This window comes from Poecilia latipinna, unplaced genomic scaffold, assembly GCF_001443285.1.
Source record: "Poecilia latipinna isolate Pla-1442-1.1 unplaced genomic scaffold, P_latipinna-1.0 Scaffold433, whole genome shotgun sequence".
Lineage (NCBI taxonomy): Eukaryota > Metazoa > Chordata > Actinopteri > Cyprinodontiformes > Poeciliidae > Poecilia > Poecilia latipinna.
Genome location: NW_015113049.1, coordinates 2,388 through 13,209, shown reverse-complemented (window position 1 = coordinate 13,209; position 10,822 = coordinate 2,388). Strand labels below are relative to the sequence as shown.

At 39.7% G+C, this 10,822-nt stretch overlaps 1 protein-coding gene and 1 long non-coding RNA gene across 3 annotated transcripts; one reads left to right on the top strand and one right to left on the bottom strand.

Annotated features, from left to right (window-relative positions):
- Window positions 1–1,029: 1,029 nt before the first annotated feature.
- nr2f6a (nuclear receptor subfamily 2, group F, member 6a) lies at window positions 1,030–10,545 on the bottom strand. 2 transcript variants are annotated; one of them, XM_015038197.1, is made up of 4 exons: window positions 9,871–10,545; window positions 6,892–7,217; window positions 6,515–6,761; window positions 1,030–3,705 (listed from the first exon to the last, which is right to left on the bottom strand). In XM_015038197.1, the coding sequence occupies exons 1-4, from the start codon at window positions 10,031–10,033 to the stop codon at window positions 3,431–3,433; spliced, it is 1,011 nt and encodes a 336-aa protein (XP_014893683.1). In that variant the 5' UTR covers window positions 10,034–10,545; the 3' UTR covers window positions 1,030–3,430. The 2 variants fall into 2 exon arrangements, with proteins under 2 accessions (XP_014893683.1, XP_014893682.1); XM_015038196.1 differs by having other exon boundaries at window positions 6,892–7,220; window positions 9,871–10,544.
- Window positions 5,420–8,236, top strand: LOC106950983 (uncharacterized). The gene is made up of 3 exons (XR_001425722.1): window positions 5,420–6,414; window positions 7,475–7,477; window positions 8,226–8,236. It is a non-coding gene; the product is annotated as an uncharacterized LOC106950983 (long non-coding RNA).
- Window positions 10,546–10,822: the final 277 nt, after the last annotated feature.

Sequence of the window (10,822 nt, the reverse complement as noted above, 5' to 3'; positions counted from 1 at the left end):
TATATATATATATATACACACACACACACACAGAAACTGTTATGCCGCACATGAAGGTAACACATTCTCTAGCTTATCTGTAAAAAGTGTCAGGATGTTTTCTGAGACTGATCTGTTGTTCAGTTATTTTAGGTTCCTTTCAGCCGACAGAACCAAAACATACGTCACCAATGAACGTAGGGGGACGAGTGAAAGACTTAACATATAGTTTGCATGAATACACTTGAGTTGTAACATGTTGCTGTGTTTGGCATTTCTCATACAGATAAAAGTACCACATTTTCTAAAGAAGCTTTGACGCGACATCATGTTTGATTCTTTTAATAACAGCCATATACAGGAGATCTGGAGTCTTAGGAAACCCAGATAACAGATAAAAAAAATAAACAACAATATGTTCCTCTTCAGTCCTCTAAAACATGGCTGAGCATTTAAACAGGCCCAGCAGCAGATCAGGAAGAAGGGTTACAAATGTTAAATGTTTCACCTACAAGTGAAGGTTTCAAAAAACACAAAGAAAAGAAGAAAAACGAGAGAATGTGCAGTTTACTACAACAGCGTGTTAGACCAATTATAGGTAGAAAAATAAGAAGTACATTTTTGGCAAAAAATGAAAATTTTATATTAAGCTCAGAAATTTTCTGGGGGAAAAACTCTGTAAATTTTATAAATGTTCTTTTTTTTCTAGAAAATTGGTGAGATTAATCTCAAAATTTCAGTTTATTGGCAGAAATGTACTCATTTTTTCTATTCTAATGACCCTTATACACCATCATAGTTTAGTCCTCCATCACATCATCTGTAACCTGCTTCCTGAACTAATCACATGAGGTAAATCCAATAGGACCAGGCTCTCCGTTTCAACTCAAACAACAGAGGGGCATTTAGTTTTTTTTTTGGCATCGACTCTCCTCTGATCCATCAGCTCCATCCCCCACCAGCAGCTCCAGCTCTGTTCTCGTTTTGTTGGCTTCCTTCATGTTTCAATGGAGGTATTTTCATCTCAGAGAAAAAAAAGCATTTAGGAGCTACGAATTAACGGAATACTTTAATGTTGAAATCAAACTTGATTAATAGTGTAAATGAGGAAAAAAAAAAACATCTCAATATCAGAGAACCAAAAGTAACATCTAAACATGCAAAAAGACAAAGTTGGTGTCAATATATATAGATATATACATATTTTAATACATTTAATAGATTGCTGCCCCCAGGTGTAGTACAGCGCCTTGCAAAAGTATTCACACTCCTTTGTTTCCACAAAGCAAACCATTGGTGATGATCAACAGAAAGTTAGTGCATAATTGTAAAGTTCAAGGAAAGACATAATTGTTTTTAAAATAAAAGTGAAAAGTGTGTCAAACATTTTTTCAGCACCTTTACTTTGATACTCCTGAATAAAAATCCATAGCAACCAAATGACCAGAATTTAATCTGGCCCCATTAGAGGATCAGCATCACCATAGCGACTAGAGGACCCCGGCAGTAGATCAGGGAGGAAAGTGTGGAGAAGTTTAAAGCAGAGATGTAGGAGGTCTCACGAGCTCTGAAAAAATATGGACATCTAGCATGTAAGATAAAAACAACTGTGTCTAGAGAACTCCTCGCGTGGCAGAGTTTTAGCTTCACCTGGTTCAAATTCTCTAAAAAAAAATCTTGTCCAATTATTAATTGGTTAACAAGCAGAGTCCAGCAGAAAGGCCTGATCTGTTCATGTGTTGAAGGATTTTTAGCTGCAGATGATTCCTTTGATACAAATTATCAAGTGTTCACTAAAACAACACTGTTATTGCATTTTAGGGAATAAAATGTTAAATTTCTTATTTAAGAAAATGAATTATCTGTTTATTTGCGCCTTCTCGTGTATTTCTAATATTGTGTCAAATAATCTTAAGTGTTTTTTTTTCCTTTTCTTGTAATATTTCTTTTTATCAACTTATTTTATCATTCTTGTACAGCACTTTGATGCAGTTTTACACCTGTTTTTAAAATGCCTATATAAATTTTGACATTGACAAATGAAAAATCTGGAAAATGTGCCAATTTTTTAAGAGATTACTTGTCAGAATTCTGGTACAGACTGGTGACCTGTCCTGGGTGACCCCGCCTCTCACAAGGAACGTTAGCTGGAGATGGGCACCAGCAACCCTCCCGACCCCACTAGGGACTATGGTGTTAGAAAATGGATGGATGGAAGGAAGGATGGACTTGTCAGAATAATTCATTACTAAAATAATGGTTAGTTGCAGCTCTGGTAAATATTAACTGTAGACTCCACAAGACAGAAAAGTAGGAAAAAAGATACTGTTAAAGGGAAGCACAAGAAGTCCTGGGTTCAATTCCCGTTTTCTGACCATTTACCACCGGTCTTCCCCTTCCATCCTGTCAAAATTCTGTTTAATAAAGGCCACTAAAGCCAAAACTGATCCGGGTCGGTCAGGTGGGCAGAGTCAAATGAAACACAAAAAACCGCCATAAACCAAGCTCTTCCTCATTCCCCAGGAGAGCAGCAGCTGGAGTTTTTATTTGATGTGGTTCATTGTGTCTGTACATCATAGAAACTTCCAATAAAAACACATGGCCATTCGGAGCTGCAACACCACAAATGTGTGAATACTGTAGCAAGGCGCTTTGTAAAGGGACATAAAGTGATTCTTCACTGCTAAAAATCAAACTTTTATTTTTCCTTTGTCAATTCAAAATTCCACGTCGGCCTTATGCATCTCATTCATAAAATGTATCCAAATGAAGCAGAATAAACTGTACTGAGACATTTAAAAACTAATCTTTTTAAAAGACAACAGAAAATGACAGGATTATTTTTTAAAAGATACAAGTCAGAGAGCTCCTGAGCCAGAAGGAGCTCCAGGTTCATCGTCCTTGATAGCAAGGCAGTTGTCAAAAAGAAGGCGGTTTCTGGTGAACAAATTCTACAGGAAATATCCGACTAAAGCATTCTGATGTCTAATGAGGTATCGCTCTGTTCCCAATGGAGCCGTTTGTAGTTTAGTATTCTTTATCCGCTCCTCTGATGCGTTTACCATGACGACAATCTGAGGATGATGTCAGAAACTTTGGTGATTTTCCTTCGTCTTGTTCAGCCTGGCAGACAAAACTCGGAATTCATGAGACAAACCCGTTCCAGTCATGATGCGCAGCATGGAGGAAAAAACTGTTTTGTCCTCTATGAGGATCCGTAGCAGGGTGCTGCTGTTCCCTGCGTGAGGCTGAGTTTAGTCGATACGACATGCGGGCTGCGGCGGCCATATTGGATCCCAGCGTGCGGAGCTGCGTTCTGGCACCGGAGAGACCGGGTTGGCAACAAGACGGGAAAGGGAGGATGGACGGCCAGCTGGCACTGCACCTCACAAGCATACAGAAGGACGGTGATGAGTCAGGAGGTGGTGGCCGGGCGGGCTACGGGGTGGAGCTACTGCCCTGGGACATACGGCCAGCTGATGGAGCTTCCGGACAGCTGCATGTCTCGGATCAGTGTCTCGATGGGGGTCTTCCCCACCAGGCGCATGAAGAAGAGCTGGGAGATGAGGCTGGCGGGGACGGCGCGCAGCGCCGGCAGGCGCAGCAGCAGCCGGCCGAAGCGCTGCGGCTGCGACGGGTACTGCATGCGCTCGTACTCCGTCAGCGCCACCTGGGCCTTCTCCTGCAGTGACTCCACGTGGACTGGGTCGGTCAGACCGCAGGCATCTGCAGAGAGGAGGAGCAGAGGGAGGGGAGGTTATTTAACGGTGTGGGAAGGTTACATAAAGAAGTCGTGATGAGCTGAGAGAATAAACCACTCCACAGCTGATCTCAACTTTATCTAAAAAACCTAAACGCTTCATGTTGAGCTGCTTCTTTAACGTTTCCTGTCACAATAAGCAATACATCAGTCAATCACATGATAAATTCAAACAAGTTCAATAATTTCCACTGGCATGATTTATTGTTTTTCTCTACCAAAAACTGGATGATAAAAGCTCCCCCCCCCCCCTTTCTTCTTAATGATTAATTTTGTTGTTTATTTTGTATATTTAAAATGTCTTCCAATTCCAATGTTAAATGTTTATTATAATTTCAAGTTTATTCATCTTTGAGAATGTGTTCATTATTATGCCATCTCAAAACAACATTATTATTTTCTTGCAATAAATTCTGGGACAATTTATTGTTGAACAAAATTTGTAGTTGTGACTGTGATATTTCCAGCAGCAGTGCCGACGCTCGTTACCATAGATTTTCCCAGTAACTATTGAAGTAAATGATAATATTGATGTTTTGAGACCATTTTCAAGAAATACACAGAGAATGACAGTCCTCTCATTGACAAATAAGTTTTACAACAGAACACTTGACACTGGAACTGGAAGATATTTCAAATATCAAAAATTAAGCAACCAAAAAGAATAAATAAAATAGGCATACAAACACAACCAAAGCCATAAATAAAATGGATTGTGACGTCTGTCATTTCCCTTCAAAAAATATCAATCTTCAGAAAGAAAATTGAGCTAATTATAATTTATTGAGTGGTTAAAAGTGAACTTATCTGTTTTGACTGATTGAGTTGCTGTTTTTCTGAAACTTTTACTCAACTTGTTTTCTGTTTGCTATTTAATGTTTATTTTTATTGCTTTTATCTTTGTTTTATGTTATGATGGTTGGCGTAAACTGAAGCACTTTGAAGCCGTTTTAATTGTGCTATATAAATAAATTTGACATTGATTACCTTATTAACTGCTTATTGTGACAAACTATGGTGAAAAGCACAAAGCTGCACAATGATCACTGCTGTTGCTCAACTGCAGGAAACAAAACAGAACTACTGCAGTTTCATCAACAGGCCAAGAGATGGCGCTACAGCAGGTCAGATCAATAATTGATATCAGCAACCGTTTCTTTTTTGCACACCAGTCGTCTGTTTCGACACATATTCTTCCAGCAGCCAGAAGTTTACATACAGCGAATAAAAAAAGACAAACACATTCTGAAGTTAAAGACCAAACTTCTCCTTTTTTATTCTCAGAATCACCAAAAGTGTTTCTGTTTGCTAAATGTCACAATACTGAGAGAAAGAATATGTTTAAAATTAAAGTATGCATGCATTAATTCTTATGGCTCTAAAAATAAAAAAGGACTTGGAAAGGTTAACTTATTAAAATAAAGGTATCCAGTTTGCTTGATTGAAAAAACACGTGTCTTACAATAAGCAATTAAATACATGATAAATTACAATGAGCTTGATAAATTATATTCTGAATGATATTTTTGAAAAAAAAATTGCTTACAGAGACATCATAATCTAATTTATGGTTTTGGTTACAAGTGGTTTTTATTTCCATTTTATTTTATTTATTATTTATTTATTTTATTTTATTTATTGTTTTTATTTATTGTTTTTGTTGCGTTTTATTTTATTTATTATCTTCCAGTTCCAGTATTGACTTGTTTAAAACATTAAAGTGTATTGGTCTTTGAGATGTTATATTAATATACCACTTAGAAATTATCTCAAAACACCAATATTATCATATTTCACAATAATTACTGGTACAATTTATCATCCAGCAACATTTGTTATTGTGACAGGCCTAACAAGGTTTGGGTCACACTGTCTTTGATAAACACAACTCCTGCTGTGTTTAACAAACTCTAATAATTCAATATAAAGATCAGTATTTGTGGATTTTACTGTGATGAATATCTAAAATATTTGAAAAAAAAAATCAGTTTGGGAAGCTAGAATGCTACTTGGCAGACTATTTGTCTAGTGTTCAAAAAGCAGTCAGTCCTGCAATGCCATTTGTTTTTCTTGGCTGTACCCTCAAGAATTAGATATGAAAGATTGGAGATGTTAGTTTCTGCTGTAGTGCTCAGAGGGTTTCCATTGTGCTTATTCATTCATTCATATTTAGGTATATTTGTTGTTTGAACTATTAAAATAACTAGTTCTATGCAATTTTAGAGGGGTCACAAGTATTTGCAGATTTTAGCTGTTTGTAGCCCTTAACGCCCACAAAAACCACGGTCCCCTGTACTCTGAAATTAAGGAGAAGGCAAAGTGTGTTTATTAAAAGTTTAATATTTTGTGTTGGACCCCACATTTTTAAAATTACAATTAAAAGTCTCTGACATCACATCACGTGCTAACTCTTTAACAACATTTCAACCAGCATCGCACTGAGAAGTACCTGGTATAATGAGTTCAGCAGAGGCACAGTTCCCCCAGGTGTTTGCTAATTGCTGCTGGCTAGTGTGAAGGAGGTGAGGGAGATCGTCCAAGCAGCCATTTTGCGCAGCTGAATGGCTGCCATAGAGATTAAAGGATTTCTCAAACGTGCATAAAAAAATCCAAGCAACACTCCCGGTATGTTTTTGATGAGGGAATAACATTATAACATGATGTAAAGCTCAAAAGTGGATATTATATGGTACTGCCCCTTTAATTCATGTGAACTCAGAACTGCAGTGAGGGAGAACAGTGACCCTGAGGACAGGCATGAACAACAACAATCACCTGGTGAGAAGAGAGCGATGGCCTTGAGGCAGCTGTACTCAGCCGAGTCCACCTGCAGCCTCATCAGCTTCTCCACCTGGTCCTGGAACATCCTCACCTGGTCCATGAAGGACACCACGCGCTCAGCCGACATGGGCGACGAGTGGAAGCCGGCCGCCGCCAGCAGGGGCGCCATGTGCAGCGGCAGGGCCGACTGAGCCGCGTTGAGGATGAAAAGCTCGCTCCAGCTCAGCCTCAGCAGCGCCACCTGTGGGTTGGAGGAACGGTCACAGCCTGGTTTTGTTCTTCGGTTTAATCTGACTGCAGTCTGTTTCTCAGAGGATTTTCAACAGACAAGAGTAAAAAATAAAAAAAAAACACAGACATGAAGCGCTGACCTGATCCGACACAGGCAGCTCAGGGAAGTAGGGAATGTTCCTGGCCCACTCTACGGTGCTGAAGAGCAGCCGAGCAGCCAGCTCACAGATGTTATCGATGCCCATGGCGTTGTCTGGACCCGCCTGCTGGTTGTACTGGTGTCCGTATCGGCTGTTGGGGTACGGCTCTGCCCGGAGCAGCTGGGATATGAGCTCCGACACCGGCTGGCCCCCTCCGCCGCCCCCATTGTTGTTGTAGAACTCACTCCCACCGATGCCGCTGGCACCACCTATGGGTGTGATGGAGGGACTGAGGCTCGGCTGAGGTGGGATCCGCCCGCGTTGAACTGCTGTAGTTTGGTTGGGGGACCAGGGGGGAAAAGGGAAGAAGGGAGGGAAACAGGAAGAAGGATTTTGGGGAGGTAAGAGAACAAACAAAATGTTTGAGAAGTTAAAGTATGTCACTTATCTGCAAAGAAGATGTTAAACTATGAGGTGGATCTGAAGGCAGATGGAAACTTTAATAAGAGCTTGAAGAATATCACTTTTAATACTGTCACAATAACCAGTTAATCAATCATATGATAAATTAAAATCAGGCCAGTAAGTTCCATTGTGATGATTAATATTTTTTGAAGGACAATTTTGACATCATTAGCTTTTTCATTTGTGATTTTTATTTCCATTTTATTTATTGTTTTTGGTCGTTTATTTTTTGTTGTTATTTATAATATCCTCCAGTTCTTGTGTGAAATGTTCTTTACAAAATTAACGTTTACTGATCTTTGAGAACAAACTTGCATTATTGCACCATTATTACAACTCAACAATATTATCACTTATTGTAATAACTTCTGGGACAATTTATCGTCCAGTAAAATTTCTCATCATGACAGGCGTAATCACTTTATTCAGAAATCTGAGCAAAAATATTAAATTCTTAAAAGGGCAGTATTATGCGTTTTCCAGGTCATTTTGCAGCACAATACAGCTTTCTGGAAGCTGTATTGTACCTTCTGGAAGTCATCACAACATGGCTCCTCTAATATCCCTTTAACTACATTTTACCAGAGCTGCACTGAGACGTAGCTCCTATAATGAGCTCAACAGATCCGCAGTCCTGCCAGGTGATTGCTAATTGCTGCTGGCTAGTCTGAAGAAGCCGAGTGGGGGAGTTGTGGGGAGAAGGTTGCTCTGTAATGTGGAAGCTCAGGAGCTACATCTATGTCTGTGTCCACCCAGGCATTTGGAACAGTGAATGGTTGCCATGGAGATTAAATGATTTCTCAAACACCCATGAAAGAATCAAGCCAATACTTTTGATGAGTGAACAACATGACGTAAAGCTAAAAAAGTGGATTTTACACGACACTGCCCGTTTAACAGACAGATTTTCCCTCTGAGCTCCAAATCGATCAGTGTCAGAAAAAGAAGGTTCACCATGACTTGCAGCATTACTGGTGAATCAGAGGGCAGCTGGATCACTGACTGCTACATTCAGGGAAAGGAGTTCATGTGGCGAGCTTTTGCAAGAACCAGCTCATCCCAGAGCGAGCTGCAGAATTCTAAACAGGAACGCAGCAGAGATGCTGACCTCTGACCTCTCCATGCAGGCGGTGCAGCAGAGAGAAGTTTTCCACAGGGAGCCATAATGTGTCTCATTAGCATGCTTTATGATCTGTGATTATGAGGAAAGAAACAACTAAACACTCGAGAGAGGGAATGCATGTCTGTGTCTACGTGCGTGTGCGTATGCGTGTGCCAAGCCACTACAGGGAAAAAGAGCACATGGTCAGCAGGATGGTTTAGGAGACACATAAGCAATGACAATAGAGGCAATGTGCAGATATAAGTTAGTCAAATTTAAGGCTTTTTAAAACCTTGAATTAAATTTAAGACTGAAAAAAACCATAACTGATGTTTGGGGAATCTTACTGTGTTACAATAAAGAATCGTAAAAATTGTGAAATTTGTCAGGTCTGTCTGTGGCTCTTGGCAGCAGCTTTGTCCTTCTCACACTGCATATGGCTCTCTGCAGCCTTAACCCACATAGTGCCAAGTAGAGATGCAGAAAATATTTTATATATATATATATATATATATATATATATATATATATATATATATAAAAAAAAAGAGATATGGAAATGCGATATGAAGTATACTCGCAAATAGGAGCGGCAAAGATGTACAACTTTAATACATTTTGAATCTATTCAGAATTCCCAGAAGCCAGGCAGCTAAGCTATCCTAATTTTATACACACACCTACTTTGGTTGAAGATAAAGCAATGGAATTTGATACAACATGGAACCTTAAAGGACATTAATTTAAAACTGGGACTTTACACAGTCTCTTCCTCTTGTTAGTCACGTAGTTTAAATAGGAAAATGGACGTCTGAATTACAAACTGTTTGAATCGAATCATGACCCTAAAAATCTCAATGACTGCTAGACGCTGAACGCTTCACATTACTAGTGCAGAGTATAAAAGTGTTTTTGCACAGAATTTTTTTTTATGAAAATTACCTTTCTGCTTAAATGACAGGCCTTAATAACTTGGAGGTTTGACTGGTTATTTTTTATTTTTGTATTTTCACCTGTAGAATATGAGCTCAGTCACCCAACACTGACTGTTCCTGCTCAGTTCTCTGTGTTATATCGTTTCTGTAGCTCAACACAGCCATGCAGCCACTAATGCTAAGCTATCTCGATCTGAGCCAAATCATGCTGCCCTGTTATTAATAACAGGCTGTTCAGTCACATGTAGCTTTTTCCCCACATGTAAAGGAGGAGGAGCTGGATAAGGAACATTTTTCCCCCCCGCCCCATTTCATTTTCTAAAAGCAGCTTATGCACATGAGGAGGGAATTCTCAGGCTTTATTCCCGTATAAACGCACAATCAATGTTTCCAGTAATCCCAACTTGCCCCTCCCTGACTCGTCTTTTCTTGCTGATCAGACTGGACGGGAGCTGGCCAGTGGCAGCGGGTAGTTACCTTCTTTTCTCATGCCGACACGGAAACATTTCTTCAGACGGCAGTACTGGCACTGGTTCCTGTGGTGCTGGTCGATCTGACACTCCCTGTTGGACCTGAAAAAGTAGAAATAAGTCGACATGAAGACGTGCACATCGGATGTATTAACGATGCACAAAGGCATCGATGTTTTACGGCTTCCTGCATTGATTAAGTTTGCTTTGTTGAAGGATTTGCATATGTACTGTCAATCAGAATAATGGGAAGCAGCTGGTTTCTGAAGTCACCTGATCTTCACACACATGGGACGCATGCATGAATGTCTGGGTTGGTCAGTTTATGAGGCCAACAAAATGTTGACCTTTTATCTCCCTATAATGTCCAATATTTTACAGCAGTTTGGGTATTACTGCTGATACAAATCCATTCTCTATTAAGTCACAGGTGTCAAAATGTCAGCCCAGTGGCCTTCATCGTTCAGAAACAGCTCCGTTTTAACACATCTCAATCAGATAAATAGTATGGGCGCACTGATTGCAGTTTTCTGGCCAATCACAATTTCTGAAAAGCCTGACCCGTCGATTCAAAGCTGGGTTTGGTATCTGTAGGCAGATACTGATTTTTTTAGTCTAAAAAGTTGATAAATATAGCGACAAAGTTGCTAAGTTGCCAATACTGGGGGTGACTGTTGGTAATAGTGCATGTGCAGACCGAACCTGGTGAGCAATCAATGCTCTCTCATGGCGGTGGATGATTTTCAGGCTTTTGTAGATGTAGATAAGATCAGGACAGTTTCACATACAAACATTGATCTAAACTCCAAAAAGTAAGGAAATCAGGGCCAACTTATCGGTTCCACCTTCAGTTACAGATGGCAACATCGCCACCGCTGTCATAATCAAAACATTAAATTACATTAGCAGAAGGAAGAATAACATCAAGTAAAATCTGATCATGTCATACATTTTATAAT

What these genes read in the sequence shown, in the direction of transcription:
- nr2f6a (XM_015038196.1), bottom strand. Translation starts at nt 10,033, where the DNA reads ATGCCTTTGTGCATCGTTAATACATCCGATGTGCACGTCTTCATGTCG. An exon ending in TGTCGGCATGAGAAAAGAAG is followed by an intron (nt 7,221 to 9,870) that starts GTAACTACCCGC and finishes ACCAAACTACAG; the next exon opens with CAGTTCAACGCGGGCGGATC. An exon ending in CATCGCTCTCTTCTCACCAG is followed by an intron (nt 3,706 to 6,514) that starts GTGATTGTTGTT and finishes TCCTCTCTGCAG; the next exon opens with ATGCCTGCGGTCTGACCGAC.